Genomic DNA, 18,273 nt, shown 5'->3' on the forward strand with positions numbered 1-18,273 from the left:
AGCCAAAAAGTTCTTGAAGCACATAAACACTTTGGACTTAGCTTTAAGCGGATAAACCCATGCATGTCTGGAGTAATCATCAATGAAAGTCACGAAGTAAAGGTAGTTGCCCAAGGACAGAGTTTGCATGGGTCCACAAACATCGCTATGCACAACCTGCAATTTGCATGCAGCTCTAACTGAACCATCTTTTGGAAACTTTGAAAGTTGTATCTTACCCAAAATACAACCTTCACACACATGCTTCACATGCACTTCAAGAGGCGGCAAAGAAGCAACCATCTCAGATTCTGCAAACGTAGCAAACTAACAAAAGACAAATGCCCAAAATGTGCATGCCAAAGTTTTACATCCGAAATAGCCTTTGAATCCACAACTACATTTGCAAAATTTTGCCCGCACTTTTCAGACAAAGTGAGCTTATACATTCATGGCATAAAATGCCAAATGTAACAATTTCATCACCAAAACTAAGATCATGTATTGTACATCAGTCATCCACAAATTTGACAACAAGACCAAGTCTAGCAAGTGTAGATACACACAAAAGGTTCTTTTTTATCCTAGGTACATAAAGTGCATCAACAAGTATAAAAGAACTTCCATTCACAATAGTCAGCATAATCTTTCCAACTCCCTTGACCGGATAAGAGGCATTGTTGGCACAAGTGATTGTATTCCCATGAGGGACATCCACGAGAGAGTTAAACAGTACATACATCATAGACAAAAGGATCATAAGTGAACTCTACACTAAAATCCCATTATGCCTCTATATCAGCATTACAATCTCCTTTCACAGAAGACTCTACAATAGCTGCAATTGTAGTGGAACTAGTCTCTTCCTTCTTAGCCTCTTTTGCCTTGAATTTGGGACTGCTTGATCAAATGCTCATTAGCTTTGCAATAATGGCAATGCATTGTCTTCTTTCCTTTTTCACCAGAGTTTGCAAACGAAGTGCTGCCAACCAAAGCATTAGGAACTGGTGATTTACCACTCACTGAAGCACCATGAGAAGTGGCTATATTGTTGTTACCACCTTTTCTTTGAGCAGCAATGAAAGCATGTTTAGTTGGACACTGTTTAGCCTTGTTCTTTCTTGAAAGTGACTCCTGCAAACAGCAATGCACATAGTGTATTAACATCAAGATCTCCTTGGGTCATAAGTCTCAAGTACTAGCAAAAGTCTGGTAAGAATCTGGCAAAGCATCAAGAACAGTCTGCACAAGGGAACTGCCAAAAATGACCACCTGGAGAAATGAGTTGCTCATTAATATCCTTGATACTAGCAAGGAAAGTCTCAATTTCATCTTCCTCATGCATAATCTTCGACTCCAGCTCTTTACACAGTAGTGCAATTTTAGCTTCATGGCGACTTACATAAAGACCAGCTAGAATATCCCAAGCCTGTTTTGGAAATTTAGCTTAACGAATGTGAGGAGTAATAGTGTGCTTCAAAGATAATGCAATCAATGCATGAGCATGTGCATCTCTTACATCCCAACGAGCCTACTCAGTCTTAGGCAAAACAACTCTAGCAGCAACAATTCTGCCACCAAAATCTGCAACATCCTCAACATCCCATGTATCAATAGATCCAGGATGTACATCAATGCCCTGCACAAGATTCCAACACCCTTTGACACAAGAACATATTGCATCATGTAAGCCCATGCTTGGTAATTGTCCCCATTCAATATCCTCATCAGCAAACATCTTGAACACATCTGTGTTGTTGTCAACCATGGAAAATGTATGCACCAGATGTGAAAATTACCCAAAAAGAGGATAAATGAAGCGGGACAAATGTGTGCTATATAGAACAACTCAAAGAAGACTACAAAGGACTTGTTATATAGGAAACTCCACTGACAAACAATTTGCACAAAATGACAAAATTGTGTGTGCAATACTGCCCACAATGGAAACGGAGGCCGGAATGAGCCCGAATGGAAAATCTGAGCAGACCAAAGCTCACTCAAATTTGAGAAAGTGAGTAGAAGTGTGTTGGTGATGCTAGCAACTATGTGTGGGAGGACACAACCTACTATGATACCAATTGTTGAAAATAGGGTTGCAGGGAAACGCACACAACTTGGAGAAGACGAAGGAAGCTCAAGGCACACAACAGAGAGTTGTATTACTTAATGTGCAATGGAAAGATAAGTTAGCCCTGCAGCGATGGGCGTATATACAATGCACGGGGGGGAAAGCCTCCTAGTGAGGGAAAAAATGCCCCGGCGTGTGTTTGTACACATCACTACGACATGTATATGGTAGCAGTTTATGTAACACGGCCTCACGTTTTTGTCAAAAATGGATAAGAAGATAAAGTGTGCAAATGTAAGAAAGATTTGTATGGGTTGTGCAGTCTCCTTGTGCTTGGTATGAGAAAGTTGACACTCATTTGGTTAATTCAACACTTTTGTAACGGTTCAACCAAAGCACTTTGCATGTAAAGCATGAGGGTTATGTATTTCTCATCGTTGTTCTATATGTGGATGATATGCTAATTACTGGCCTAAATGAGACACATATTGCTGAATTTAGAAATGATTTGAATGCTGCTTTTGTGGTATTGTCTTGTCTCAAACACGCTACATAGGAAAACTACTATGTAGAGGACTGCAAACCTATTGCTACTCCCATGGAAACAGGTTTGAAATTAAGTCTTCATGATGTTGGTGATCCTGCCGATGTCACTCTTTATCAAGGATGCTTTATTTATGTATGCAATACGAAGCCCAATTTTCAGTTTGCAATCTCACAGGTAAGCAGATTTATGCATAGCCCAAGGCCTAAGCATTAACAGGCTATGAAGAGGAGTTTTTGCTACTTGAGTGGAACTTTACATCTTGGTTTTTTTATCCCAAGGGGGGGTCATTGCCGCCAGATTTAAATGCTTTTTCACTCAGATTGGGCTGGTTGTTATCACACACGGGTGTCCATGAGTGGTTTTTATTTCATGCTCGACAATTCATGCATATCATGGTTGAGCAAGAAGCAACCTATTGTGGCCACTTCTAGTTGTGAAGCTAAGTACATGGCAGTCTTCATAGCTATGGTTGAGTGTGTATGGCTTAGATGACTTATGGCTTATTTAGGTGTTGGACAAGACACTACCAACATCATCTACACCGATAGTCAGAGTGCATTGGCAATTATGAGGAACCCAGTTTTTCATGCTCGCACGAAGCACATTGAGGTGTCTTATCACTATGTCAAAGAGAGACTCTCATCAGGAGAGATCAGCTTGGCTTATGTATTGACACAGGACAACCTTGCCAATCTTTTCACAAAGGCATTTTCTTGTGAGAAGTTCGAAGCTTTTTGCAAAGCTTTGGGCTTACTCTTCTGGATTGCTCATGTCCTTTGGGCATGGCACTCCCCTATACACTGTGTGCCAGCTCTCGTTCATCGCAGCACTCTCAGGGGGGATTTGTTACCATACATATGTGGTAGTGATGTGTGTGAACACACTTAGGACCGTCAAGGCATTTTTTCCCCTCACTAGGAGGTTTTTCCCACGTGCATCGTATATACGCCTATAATTCTACAGCTAACTTATCTTTCATTTTTGCACTAAGCAATATACTCTCTATTGTGTGCCTTGAGCTTCTTCATCTTCTCCAAGTTGTGTGTGTTTCCCTGGAACCCTATTTTCCAACAATGTGAATTTGTAGTGATGAGATTTAGTGCATCAAGACATCCATGAGAGTTTAGTGTGGTCTGGATTTGATGGCTAAATAATTCATAATGATCATGGTTCATGTCTAAGATCTCCATGGGGATAGTGATGTGAATGTGATTATGATCGTTTAAAGTGGTCAAATGCATGTAAGCATACACTCCTTGTGGATTGATGTGTCCTTAGGGCATGGCACTCCCCTATACACTGTCTGCCAGCTCTCGTTCATCGCAGCACTCCCAGGGGGGATTTGTTACCATACATATGTGGTAGTGATGTGTGTGAACACACTTAGGACCGTCAAGGCATTTTTTCCCTCACTAGGAGGTTTTTCCCCCGTGCATCATATATACGCCTATCATTCTACGGCTAACTTATCTTTCATTTTTGCACTAAGCAATATACTCTCTGTTGTGTGCCTTGAGCTTCTTCATCTTCTCCAAGTTGGGTGTGTTTCCCTGGAACCCTATTTTCCAACAATGTGAATTTGTAGTGATGAGATTTAGTGCATCAAGACATCCATGAGAGTTTAGTGTGGTCTGGATTTGATGGCTAAATAATTCATAATGATCATGGTTCATGTCTAAGATCTCCATGGGGATAGTGATGTGAATGTGATTATGATCGTTTAAAGTGGTCAAATGCATGTAAGCATACACTCGGTGTCTATTGAACTATTTTCTATTTATTGTCTATTTTGCATAATCGAGGGTGATTACTCTTCTTTTTAAGGGGGGTTATTTATTGTCTATTTTGCAAGTGTACTTGAGTGTAATTACTCTTTTTTAAAGCGATGTTCTCACAAGTGTGCCATGGCAGTTATAGTCGTACCCGTCGGCTGAAGAGAGAGAGAGAGAGAGAGAGAGAGAGAGAGAGAGTCTCGCAATAAATGACATGGAATTTCCATACATCATGCTGACATGGCACCTTCATGATTTGTGATAGTATGTACACGATGATATGGCAACCTTTAGGCAGTTGACCGATTGGCTTTTGAGGCACAAAGTATTTGGAATTACTTTCTTTTGGAGCAACATTTTTTAACAAAGTTGCTTTTAAGCACCTAATTTTTGTAACATTTACATTTAGGCCTCAATGCCCTTAAATATGGGCCTTGGGGATCAATTCTAAGATATCATTGCATGGTTGCAAATTTGTAGAGTGACACCTCGGCAATTGTACGCTTTGGATTATTTGATATAAAAGGAAGTACCGAAAGGGGAACCAGACTTTGGGGCCCATGCTTCTTGTAGTGGAACTTGGCCACTCTATGTATGTTGTCTATTGTGGGGTGTTCTCTCTTTCAAGTTCAATTATTTGATGTGTTAGTTTACTTCAGTAATTGTTGTAGTGGTTTTACCGCCTTGCTAGTGGCCTGCCGGTTACATTAACTCCCTAATGGATCCACTTTCCCTAATATTCTCAATACTTGCCATTACTTTGACATACTTGATGATAAGGACAAGGGTTTTAACGAAAAATGATAAGTACAAAGGTGTCAACAGAGGCGGTTTGGCAAAATTGGAGGGTCATCTATTACAACTCGATAGCTCCTAATTAGACTACCAACAAAAGTAGGTACTTATGATCGAGAAGGGAACACTCAACAGGTCTACGTAAACTTGAAGGTAATGAGTTTCTCTTTGTTTATTGTAGATATTGGAAAAAGTGACCCTCCCATACTATAAGCCTCTAGAGGAGGAGCATATCACGACACTAGAGGAGAAAACAAGCATACAAGGCAAGGACACATTACCTAGGGTATATAACAAATTGGTGAGGATGATTCCACCTCCCTACCATACGTGCATATGGTTCTCTTTTTTATGGGCATAGCATTTGAGCACATACTACGTTTCTCATGGTCTTTGGAAACTAAATCTGTAAAATTTTGATTACTATTGACATCTTGGATAACTACCAGTTTCTCCAATCTTGCAAAGTTCGGACAGTGAATAAATTTGTTCAACTACTCGGGAGTATCAACTTACCGTACAAAATTGAAGTACTATTACTTTTCCATTGAAACTTAATGATACTATTACTCCATTCATGGGGTATACTTTAATAGGGCAAAATCACTTGGCTCTAGGTTGTTTTAAGATGACAAAAGTAAACATGGCACACTAGTTAAGTTCTAGCCACCAATTTGTTTTATTTCTTTCTTTTTCTTGCTTTGATGTTGCATGTGAATATCAATGCTAGACATCTGAATTTTCCAATGTAAGGTAGAGGTAAAGAAAATATACGCTTGGATTTTGAAAGTAATTAGTGTTAATATGACAAAAAGCAGGGTTTATTTTGGAGGACTTCCTAAGGAATGTGTGTTTTTCAGAAAATGGTTTTTCCTGAACATTGGTAAAAATGGATAACACCTAGGTAGTAGGGAGAAAACCCAAGCTTGATGCTTCAAGAACAATGATACATAGAAAAGACTCTTGACGGGCAAAAAACAAGGCAAAAAAACAAAGCACCAGACATCTTGAATTTGGAAGCTTGGAAACTAAAGAAGGTTCTTTGATCGCAGAGGTAGTATGCTCAAGTGTCAAGTGTGTATATATGGGAGATTTCAAGCCCAGTCCACCCTCTTGTTCCTAGGGTCAAGCTAATCATCTTCCATAATGCAACATCTTCAATCCAGGATGTGAAAAGGCTTCACCTCGAACCTTTTTAAGCTTTTAGATAGCAGGGATGGAGCTGCAATGTTGCAACCTGAACATTAAATTGGTTACGAGGTGAAAGCATTCTCTTTCAGGATATGCACGGGCAATATGATGATGGGCAATATCAGACAATACAACTCTCTTGGAAGTTAAGATATTTCTAGTTTTCAAGACTCATTTTGTATGAAGGAACTTCATCCTGTTCTTCCAGGTGATGAGAATAGATCTCCACATACCGCACACAGCTTGGTAGGTGATGGAACACCTAACATGAAATTGCCATGAGACTTTGCGCCAACGCAACAAGCCCAATATCAGCTGGGCAGCCATCTTTGTGATCTAGTAAGTGGAAAAGACATAGTACAGATCCAGCCATGTATAACCATTATTTATAAAAGCTGCTCCGCTTGGTCCTTCCAAACATCTCCTGCACTCAGCAGATTATTCCCACCCGTCAAACCATTCACGTTACTCCATCAATTCAAATGGCTAGCTATGCAGCCATTTTATTTCAACTGTGACTTTCAGAGTAGCATTGGACTCTCTCTCTCTATTTTATCATCCTCGGAAGTCAAATACGACCTATGGGACCAAAGATACATGTGATGTACTATGTGTGGGGCTGATAAGTGATTCTCAATGCTCAAGGATTGTGCTGATAAGTGATTCTCGAAGCTCAAGGATTGAGAGAGAGAGAGAGAGAGAGAGAGAGAGAGAGAGAGGCTTCTTAAAAAAACAAACTATTGAAACCCTGACTCATGATTGGATCAATCCATTACCCAACAGCAGGAAGTAAGTGACCGGTAGCTCTACAACCAATCGCAAACCAAAAATGCTTTGAGAGAAAGCCATAAAGTCTCTACTCCCCACAACCTTTGCAGTGCACTCTGACAAGAAATGCATTCCAGTAGCAAAAGCTGTGAGATAAAAATGTGGAGGATGTCTACAAATGTAACAAAATGGTACGCTTGTCCTTCTGTTGGTCGATTTGCATCGATATCAAATGTTCAGCTCTGACAGAAGTGGTGTGCATTAAGCATTGTCCTAAGTCAACTTCAAGTTTTCTTTGATTACTCAGACTTTTCAGGCTTCTTCTTTTGCTGCTTCACCCGTGAGTACGCAAAGACTCCAGCCAAAGCAATACCAGTGCCTGCCACAGCACAACCGTAACAAATAGTTCAAGCTAACGTTTCAAAGAACACCTCTGATTGAGGGGTTGATGAATACCATGACACAAACTCACCTATGCCATTGATGGGGGAAACCGGGGTCCTGAAAAAGAGAACAGAGGTAACAATAACCACCACTCGCTTCACGCAATTGCCTACTGAATGAGTTACAGGTGAAACCCTCTGCAAAATCATGTATGAGACCTGCAAAAACTGATGCAAGTCAGCCACATCGAACTCCGGAGAAAACTCTACAAACTCAACAATAGCACTCCATCTTTCAATATGAAAAGCAGGCTAATGTTTATGTGACCTGCTGATATGCATGAAAACAGATGGCAGCAAGTAGAGCACGAACTGCCAAAACTTTTACATCGAGTCCCTGTTACAACCGAGTTCAAAACACCAATTGTGAAACCAACCCAGTGAAGCAATGGTCAGACTTCTCACAAACTTACATAAAGAACTTACCGCTGACTGAAGATATGTAGGTGTGAATTTCACTCCTTCGAGGAAGAGGGTGACCGGAGCCAGTAAAAGAAAAGACATGATGGTAATGATACAGAAGAGGTTGATGTTATCCATTGAGTTCTGTAAATCAGAAAACAGGTCACATTCTAAACACCAGCCCAGCAATGCAGCAGACAAATGAGAGAGAGAGAGAGAGAGAGAGAGAGAGAGAGAGAGAGAGAGAGAGAAATGAAATGAAATGAAATGTTATATTAACGTCTTCAAAAGGCCAGAATGACCTATGAGACCAAACTAATACAAAAGTGGTGAATCTGTTACAATGTCTGGGTACCTTAGTACTAAAGTACTAAGTGTGAAAAGTGTGAAAGTGTGAAAATAAATGTGAAAAACTAAATACAAAGTATTAAGAGCATTCTGGGTGTCTGGCTAGAATGCTTCTAATCCTTTGTTGTAGTCTCCTCCGGTGAAGTGTGCTTCTGCATCTCGGTCGTGGTCGTCTCGATTTCCTAAGCTCAATTGCCCTGTCAATGAGGGTGCCTTTGGTATGAATGTGGGTACTCCTTTGTGCTGGCTGTTGGCCTCTTGCTTCTCCTTCCACTCCTGCTTCTCTCGATCCGAAGAAATCTGTGATCTGCCTCTGAGGTTGTAGTGCTCTTTGTCTTCTCATTAGATTATCCCTGTGCCGATGTAGTTCCAGTAGGTACAAGCCTAAGCATCTTTGATCTTGGTATTGCATGACTCTTTCTAGAGGTCCAAAGCCTTCTTTAAATAGGCAATGGAAACACCCACGTATCTCATAGTATACGGTGCAATGGCATATGTAGTGTAATTCTGTCTCCGTCTCCATTCTGCATAACTTGCAAATTCTGCTCTCACGTGGGATTCCCCTAAATCTGCCAAATTCAATTTCCAGCTGGTGTGAGGATGTACGAATCTGACCAATAGCACATCTCAAACCACGAGACAGGTGGGTATCCATGTAGCTCAGGCGAATCACAAATCCATCTTCAGATAGCTGTAGGAAGTTTTCTTTGTAGTCGGCCATCTTCGTGCCCAATTCTTGTGTAGGGTCTACCCATGTCCTCTTAGTATCCAACTGTATAAGATCCTGACGGATGATTTTATTAATCTCCGTTCGTGTAATTGCCAGTGATGGAGCCTCAAGAGAGTATTGGAAGGGGGGTAATCTTTCCATACTGAACCCGTCTCTGAAACCACGAGGACAGTTGCGCATACCAGCATGATGTATCCCCTTTCATTGCTAATTGTCGAGAGGATTCGAGGGCCAGTCTAGTATATCGGCAATTATTTGTATCCCACAAACCATGTATAAAGGACACTGATCTGGTAAGAGCTTCAATTTCTATCGGAGGGGCAGCTAGTTCCGCTCGGATAATCGCGTGTGGTACGGAGGCCTTGGCTCTAATCATTCGGGAAATCATAGATACCAAAGGTCTCTCCATTGACTTCCAATTATCCTGATCCACAGTTGGTCCCCAAATCTGGGCCCCATAAAGCATAGCCGAAGCCACCACAGTATCAAAGAGACAAAGTTTTGTTCTTGGTTCCTGAAACTGCACTTGTGAACACATCCTCTCCAACCCTCCCAAGGCCGCAGAGGCTCTGGACAATCTAGCATCCGCTACTTTCTTAAGAGTAAACTTCGGTCATGCAAATACCACACCAAGGTATGTGTATGCATCTGTGTACTAAACTATATCCTCGCCATCTGCAAATGTAGGTGCCGATCTCCTAACCCACTGCGGTGTGGTATTAAACACCATAACTTTGGTTTTACCCAAGTTTACAGACAGTCCACTGTCCTCCGCGAATTTATGTAATGCATCTAGCTGCCTCTGCATTCCATCTGGTGATTCTGCTATCAATACAATATCATCTGCATACAGCAACAAAGGTATCCATGACCCTGCAAGTTGAGCACCTCTGTCACCTTCTCTATCAATGTAATCTGATACCTCATCTATGTACATACCAAATAAAGTAGGGGACAGTGGGCATCCCTGCTTTACTCCAACGGTGGAATGAACAATGTCAGAATCCCCTTCTGGGGTACGTACATAACCAGTTACTGACCCGTATAAGGCCATGATCCCCCAAATAATCTCTTTGGGGACCCCTAACTCTTGCATCCTGCGCATCAATCTGGCCCTTGGTACTGTATCAAAATCTTTCCGAAAATCCACAAAGCAACAATACATCCTTCTCCCGCTTGCTCTTCCTTCCTCAATAATGGCTCTGAGCGTAAGAATATGATCTATAGTGGAGTAACCCCTCCTGAATCCAGCTTGTCCCGTTGCCCTTATGCCCTCATTCTCTGCCCATCTACTCAATTTTTCTTCAAGAATGGATGCGTACAGTCGGGTCAATGTGTGACCTACCATAATGGTACGGTAGTTCCCGGGTATCATAGGATCCCCTGATTTGAAAATAGGTACGATAGTAGATAATTTCCAAGATTCAGGTAATCCTTCACACATGACCCAATTAAACAGACGAGCAAGGACTTCTGAAAGTAGATCCCTGGCATGGATCAGATGTTCTGCTACTAAACCATCATGATCATATGCTCTTCTTGTCTTCATCTTATCAATGGCTTTTTTCACCATTTCCGTAGTAAAGAAAGTACTAGTAGCAGGGCATGGCTCTAGCCGATCTGGTAATGGAGGCTATCCAGATACCATATATAATGATGTTACATATTGACCGCAAATCTCAGGAGAAGTAATCGTCGGAGGCGGTGAGTGCTCATGAAATAAACGCGAGGACTCACATCATGTGAGTCTTGACTCAAGAAGAGCTGATATAGATCCTTCTCCAGTTTGGCTAAGAATGCCCTTTTCTTGCGACGTACTGTACGCCGAAGAGCAATCCGAGACTGCTTATATGTGATGATCCCAAGTGTAAGCTCTTTCTGGACCTGGGTTCTCATCTCTCTGCATTCCTCGTCATACCAGCTGTTTTGAGGCATGTTCCCAGATCCTCTCTTCTGATCAGGTTGAGTATGTGGGTATGCCTCTTGTGCTGCTCCATGTAGTATCTCTGTTAACTGAGAAGTAATCACCTCTACAGTATATACTGGCTCGGCTGCCCACATCCTATTATAGATTTCCACATAGACCGAATCAGTCTCTGGCGTAAAAGTATATCTTGTGTGTGTCTTCTTCCTTTGTGCTTGAGAGGCATTGTATTGGAAGGAGATTGATAGGGTCAAGAGAGCATGATCCACTGCAATCCCAACCGGTCTGGGTCCCACCTTAAAGTCCTCGATACTAGAAATAAAGCTTGGTGAAGTCATGACATAATTCATTGTACTGGCCCCATGCCTGTGCGGGAAGCATGTGAATTCCCCAGATAAAGGGAAATTCTCTAGACCATTAAGTATGGCCAAACCATGTATAGTTGCCATCTCCATGAGGTGTCTCCCATATTCAGTGTGTTCTTTATCCTTTGAGTTTCTAGTGAGTCCCCTCTGTGATAAATCCACTTCTTTGAGCATTTCCTCAGAAGTATCATAGAATACTGCTTGAGAGTTGGCCGTTCTGGTATTAAAGTCTCCTAAGAGAACGATGTCTCCATCTCTAGAGAACTCCCATACGTCATTATTCAATATGGAGAAAGGGGACTGTCCTTTAGGTGAGAAGTAGACTGATGTACTTGGAGGGAAGTAGCATATAGCGATATATAGAAATCTACCTGTCTCGGCTCTCATTCTCACCCACATATACCTTGCTTGCTCATCTTTCCTGATAATCTGTAGTAGTGGTTTCAGCTCCTCTTTAAATAAGACTGCTACTCCTCCTGAACCCCGGCTACCCCGTAGAGATCTCTTGTCTGGTCGACCAGCTGTTTCCCATAAATAACCCTTCACATGTGGCATAAGCTGTCCCGGTATCTGGTGTGTCTCTGGGTAGAAAACTATGTCTCTGTCCCTAAAGCTGTCTTCAAAGGCACCTACATCTAGCCTATATGATCCATTACAATTCCACGCCGCTATCCGGAGCGTCGCCCCATAGGTCTCGCACCGTCATGATGAGCGCTTTTCCAGAACCACTACTTTCCCTCCTCTATAAAAGGTGATTTTCCCCTTTTCTCTTGCTGCCTTGATCTCTGGCATCAACTCTTGCATGTGTGCCACTTGTGCCAATGTAAGGTCATCTCCCAGGAAAATACCGGTTTTCTTAAGAGTTGGCCTCTTCTTTAGAAATTCTTTCCTTATTTCTATATTCGGGAAGCGGAGAATAAGTGCCCTATCCTTTACGTTTCCCTTCTCATCGATTCCTTTCTTGCCCACTCTCCATGCACTTGTGTGAGTAGGCTCTGTGATGCCCATGTGTTGTAGCAGTTCCTTCACTTCTTCATCTACATTCTCTTTGTCTGACTCCTGTGACCCGCACATGCAGAGCCCGATTCTTCCTTTTCTGCTCTTCCTCAATGGTCATATTAATAATGGTGGAGGTAGGTGTGGTCTCGGGTATCTGGGCCTTCCCTTTCTTCGCATCCTCAATCCATTTCTCTGCTTCATCAACCTTTTCTTGTGTCTTAAAAAGACGTTCCGCCCATGAAGATGCCGTTTTCGATTTTTGTTCATCTCCTTCCCATAGAGCTTTCATCTGATCCTTCATGTCCTCGAGCTCCTTCAGCACCGAAGGTTGGTCTTCTCCCTTCTCCTTAGTTGCAGATTTGCAAGCCGCAAGTTCTCCTTTTAGCTCCTCGATTATTGCATCTTTTTCCCCCATGTGCTTTTCCATATTTGTTCTCCATGCTTCAAAACTTGCTACTGCCTCATCGAGTTTCTTTTGCATAACGCATTTTGTTACATTTACAGAGAGAGAGAGAGAGGAGAACCAGCACCACAATAAAGACCCCGACAAACCCCACTGCCTTACCTGTGTGGCATTTCCTTCGCATTAGATAGATGATGACCTTCAAGAAATCGTACACAAAGCTCATGCAATGGATGTACCTCTGAGGTGGTCTCCAGTAAATGGTCCACCGCAGTAACTCCTTTTGGAAGACGCATATCTTGACCAGGATGTGCGGCAGGGTGGATAGGGCCAACAAAATACATGCCTCGTCTCTCGAAGGGCAGCTAAACAAGGGAGATGTGGAGTGGACAGCTGGCCTGGCGAGTGGGCTTAGGTGCACATGACAGGTGTCACAATTCTTTGCATGTTGAACTGCATCCCTAGACATGAATGGCCACCATAGACCACTTTGTAGACTAGGTTGGGCAGTGATCATTGATGTGTCCGAGAGAAACCCCATTACGTGTATCTTCCAAAATGGCCTGTATTGAGGAAGAGGCGTCTTTTATTCAAAGGAGTGGCCCCAAGTGGGTAAAAGACAGTAATGAGCGAATGAACGACATCAGTGTAACCCTCGGAAGTAATATCCACCCTTGAAGAGGCAACCTTCTAGAAGGCAATTATCAATCCCATATGATTTTCTCCCGAGTCTACTCTGGACAAGTGGTCAGCTATAACAAAAGTTTTCCTTGGACGGAATAGAATATCAAAGTCGAATTCTTGGAACAGCAGTAGCCACCTCCACACCCTACCTACAACCTTGGGCATGTACCTTAGGACATGATGGTCAATGATGACACTTAAGTGAATAGCCAACAAGTAGTGTCTAAACTTCTGGATTGCATAAATGCTGGCCAGACCTCCTCACTCAGTAGTGTTGTAGTTTCTCTCCGCCTTCCAGGCCTAACCACATAGTCGGCTCACTGATCATGAAGCGACCATTAATAATTGACAAAGGAAAAGCATTCATGATGTGTTGACGTTAGATCTACAGGACACATCTCAAACAGAGATCCTCATTCCTGACACAATTGCACTGGAGGGGTGCTCGAGAGATGCTGCTACCTTTTGACTTCCTGAAAAGGAAGTCCGGCTCATCTCATTGCACGTCCTTTTGTAAGAAAAAGTTTTTCAACCTTGCTTTGGTAGCAAAGTCCGCTTCAAAGATATTTATGGTCTCAATAAAGATAACACGCTACATAGACTCATTGCTCATAAAGTAAGTCATAGGGGTCTATATTTGAAAGCAGACTAAAATCAGAGTCTGTGCAGATCCTCCTTAGTCCATAACATATATACCAAAAGGTAGGACACAATGGCCATAGTCCATTTCAATCACTGATCAGGATGGAACCCGGAGATGTTGCTTCCAGCTCCAAAAACTTGACAGTTGATGTTTTCCATGTAGAGAAGTCTTGGCTTGATCCAAGGGTGTGGCAACCCATCTGACCATCACGGATTCTGATCTAGGAATCCCTCAACAGAGGCCATAGCCTTTTGCTGCTCCTCTTTGGAAAAGAAAGAGGGATCATACCATCTACAAACATAGAATCACCGCAATCATTGAAATTGGAGTTCACAAAAGAACGACTCACTTTGACCTAAAGCACTGCAACGAACTTCCAAAAACTTGTGTTCATTCTAGATACTTAAACTTAGGCAAGCTGCTTCTTGTCTTAAACTTGTGTTCATTCTAGATACTTAAACTTAGGCAAGCTGCTTCTTGTCTTATGTCTTTGAAAGGTCTCTTCGTACTGTCTTTACCCAATTAAATAAGGTAGACCTATGGAGAACTACCAGATACCAAATCAATCCTACGATCTTCCAGACATTCGCGAAATGTCCAATCAAAGAACCTATATATAATACATGTATGAAAGTATACATATATCCATGCATGCTTTCATAGATATGGTTAGCCATAAGTTTCACTACAAATAACACATTTGAGGTTTCAAACCTTGCAAATGTAGCATGTAACATGCTATGGGCTTATTGGTAACTCACAAGCAAGTCAACATGTTCAAAGTTCATAGTTGATTGCTGCTCCTGGCCTAATTATTAGCTACTAAAGAAAAAATCTAGAGAGAGAGAGAGAGAGTGGATGACCGAGCAAGAATTAGCATCTTATCCTAAGATTCTCGAAGGATATGTACAAGCACTACAGTTGAGGGAAACTTTTTAGAAGCCAGAGGGATGTCGCTAAATGGACTATTTTCTTATTTCTCTGAGTAATTTCTTTTTATTGAAATTAGGAATGCACTTGAACCGTAAGGTTAGGAACTGTAGATCTACTGGAATTTTTAAAATCCATCAGGAACAGACAACCCTGATGCGTCATATGATGGGTAACATTAAGCATCGCGAAGGGTTTGTACCGTTAGTACGGTAGGAGAGACCGAGAAACGGATATTCCAGATGCATCACATGATGGGTGACGAGAGCATCGAAAACGGAATATTCCTTTGGTCTTGTGGGAAACCCGAACTGGAAAAAGGAATACGTGTAAGAATACGTGTAAAGATGCAAACACAAGAATAAAGATGGGTTCTAAGAAGCTTTTTCTAAAAAATTGGACTATTGAATGCTTTCCTGTGAGAAATTTGTGTTTGCAATGCATCTATGCCTGAGAGCTACATCCGGGGACGCCTCGAATGTGATTGCATAGCATCAATTTTCAGCTCACTGAGTTTTATGGAGTTTTGTCCATGTTAACATTTTTCTTAATAAGTGGGCAGTGTAAGGTGTGAGCTTTGTACTAGAGTACTAGAGTATGGGTCAAGGAGAGGAAAGGTGGAATTATCCCACATGCAGTGGTGCAAGGCTATAGAGCTACTTAAAGCTCATTTCATGAATGAATAAACCAAGTCTATTTTGCATTACATCTCCCTTGTTTATGGTGAGCTTGTGATGGCTTAGCAAATACTCAAGATCGTGTTAATGACTCCAAGTTAATTGATCTTGGAACCTAATTCGCTTGAGTGATAATCTAGCCACACACACACACTTGTGTGCACGATGTTTCTCTTTCATCCATCCTAGCTCATTAGCATCTCTATTAGATTAATAGTATCTCTTGATTATCATTATGGTCCATTGGCATTTTCATAACTAGTTGTACCTCTTACTAATTGAGCTCTAACCTATCCATGTGTGGGCACGTCCTTGGTAGACCCAAAAGGTCACTACCCTCCATGGATTAGGCAAGTTTGATTAGGAAGCATTACTTTTTCATTAGATTGCATTTGGTATTGATTTTGCATGTTTTGCTCCCCTAATTGCTTAAGCCTCAAATCATTATCTTGATTGCCTTTAGCTATGCTTGATATTGAGTTGATCCAATTTGATTTTGAGCTCAAAAACCCCTTTTCTATACGTGTCAAATTCGGTTTGTGCTCAAACAATTAGCTCAATCCGACTGTGTGTACATAGCCATCGTCACGGGACGTCTATTGAATCCTCTCGTCTTCAAATCGGGTACCTCAAGAGGGGTTACTTATCCAATTAAAATCCGCATTTGTTGAGAAGCCCTTCTGATTTTTGTAGCAAAAGAAAGCCTCGCTCGTGGGGGAAGCATTTAATGCTCAAAAACACTTTTTGGGAGGAAGACTTTTCAGAAGCCCTCAAAGCAATTCTTTTAGAGCACATGGGAACACCTTACTTGTAGGGTTGAGGGCTATACACAAAAAATCAAGCAAGGTGCCAAGGATTGGGTGGCGTCCACTGGGCGGACGTGAAGCAGCACTTCAAAAGCGTTTTGAACTTGCCCGTCGGGTCCGAACAGCCGCTTGCGCTCCCTGTTGCCGTCCGACGACGAAGTTGGTCGAACGGTCGCCCGCGCTCCCTGTTGGCCGACCGGCCTGGCCGCAACTGGCGCCCTTCACACTCGACCGTCCGAACACAGACCGCTGCCCTGCTCTCCAGCCCAAACTGCCCCCACTTGCCCATGGCCCTGCCCGCTGCCCGAACTCTGCCCCCGCTTGCCCATTGCCCAGCCTCTGCCCGCTGCCCTGCATCCTGCCCAGGGGTCTTTCCCACAGTCATAATCTCCAAGTGGCTCCATAACCCCTTGGCTCCACATCAAAGCCTCCAAGACCCTGTAAGGGTCTGGTCCCATTGAAGCTGCAGCAAGACCAAGAAGTCAAAAATAAAAGGAGCTTCGAGGCCACTCAAAAAAACTTCAACAAGGGACTTCAAAGGCGGCCATCCCGAAGAAAGCTTCCACACCGAGCATTCAAAAGGCCTTCTCCAAGAGTTGTTCAAAAGCTTCAAAGGGGCTTCAACAAGTTTTCGAAGGCTATCAAAGCTTCAAAAAGCATAAAAGACTCCGAGCTCCAAGCAAAGGGTCAAAGGTTCGCACTCCAAGGCCTTTAAAGCGTCACCAATCAAAGCAAAGGGCAATACCTCTTTGTGAAGAGGAGCTTCACTCCGGTGAAGAGGAGCTTCACGAAAGGGAATTTTCTCTCTCGCAATTAAAACTTCAATCTTGCAGCAAAGCACAATAACTTGCAAATAAATTTTCTATCATCTCCTAAGGGGTATTTGTGCTCGAGCCTCGTGTAAAGAGGTAGACACTGGCTAGGAGAGTCTCCTAAGCTAAGACCCCTCTACTAGCAATGGAAGAGAAAGGGCTTAGAAAATTCAACGGGGAGGGCTTTCATACTTGGCAAACCAAGTTGAAAGGCTACTTAATGAAAAAAAGTTGTGGGGAGTAGTCAAGCCAACGATCACTGATCCGACATCCACTAATGGTGCAGTGTGCACACATACTGACACGAGCAATGAGGCCACAAAATCAGGCAAAGGATAAGCAAGCATTAGGAATCATAATCATTGCACTACATGACAATTATGTACACTTTACTGATGATTGTGAAACCTCATCAGCTACATGGGAAGCACTAGAAAAAAACTTGGAGCTAGGAAAAAGAAGAGCAAAGTGAGCTTAAAGAAGGATCTATACAAATTAAAAATGGAACATAACGAAGATATTGCAAGCTTGGTCAATCGCCTTAAAAGCATGACCACACAACTAGCTTATGTAAACAGTGCAGTACCAGAGGAGGACAAAATTGCATTTCTTCTAGCAGCCATACCAACTAGCTTAGACCAGATCATGACCATCATTGAGGAGAAGGATCCAACACCGAATTTCCAAGATGTAATCTAACTCTTTAATGTCCGAGGAGAAGAAGCAAGGGAGGAATGCTACTTCAGGGGGAGGAGCTTTTGCAGTTAGCTCTAGTAACAAAATATGTTTCAAGTGTGGCAAAGAAGAGAACATAGCAAAGGAATGTCTAGTATCGAAGACTTGAAGCATTTGCGGGAAGAAGGGTCACCTTCCTTCCAAGTGTTTCAAAAACGATAGAGGCAGCACCAACAGAAATCCGAGGCCCAAAGTCTATTTAGCAAAAGAAATGAAGATGAAGAAGAAGGCGGCAGTAGCCTTCTAGTC

General features: G+C 42.3%; 1 protein-coding gene across 1 annotated transcript in view; it reads right to left on the minus strand.

Moving 5' to 3' along the window:
• Positions 1 to 7,076: 7,076 nt before the first annotated feature.
• The window catches only part of CUE1 (Glucose-6-phosphate/phosphate translocator-like protein), a 55,801-nt gene continuing 44,604 nt past the window's right edge, over positions 7,077 to 18,273 (minus strand). Inside the window, exons 6-9 of the mRNA XM_086518533.1 lie at positions 7,993 to 8,112; positions 7,835 to 7,903; positions 7,596 to 7,725; positions 7,077 to 7,502 (exon numbers count right to left, since the gene is read on the minus strand). Coding sequence (XP_086374659.1) covers positions 7,423 to 7,502; positions 7,596 to 7,725; positions 7,835 to 7,903; positions 7,993 to 8,112 — 399 coding nt within the window. The 3' untranslated portion in view covers positions 7,077 to 7,422. The remainder of the gene's footprint in view (positions 7,503 to 7,595; positions 7,726 to 7,834; positions 7,904 to 7,992; positions 8,113 to 18,273) is intronic.

This window comes from Adiantum capillus-veneris, chromosome 8, assembly GCF_014529385.1.
Source record: "Adiantum capillus-veneris isolate H3 chromosome 8, ASM1452938v2, whole genome shotgun sequence".
Lineage (NCBI taxonomy): Eukaryota > Viridiplantae > Streptophyta > Polypodiopsida > Polypodiales > Pteridaceae > Adiantum > Adiantum capillus-veneris.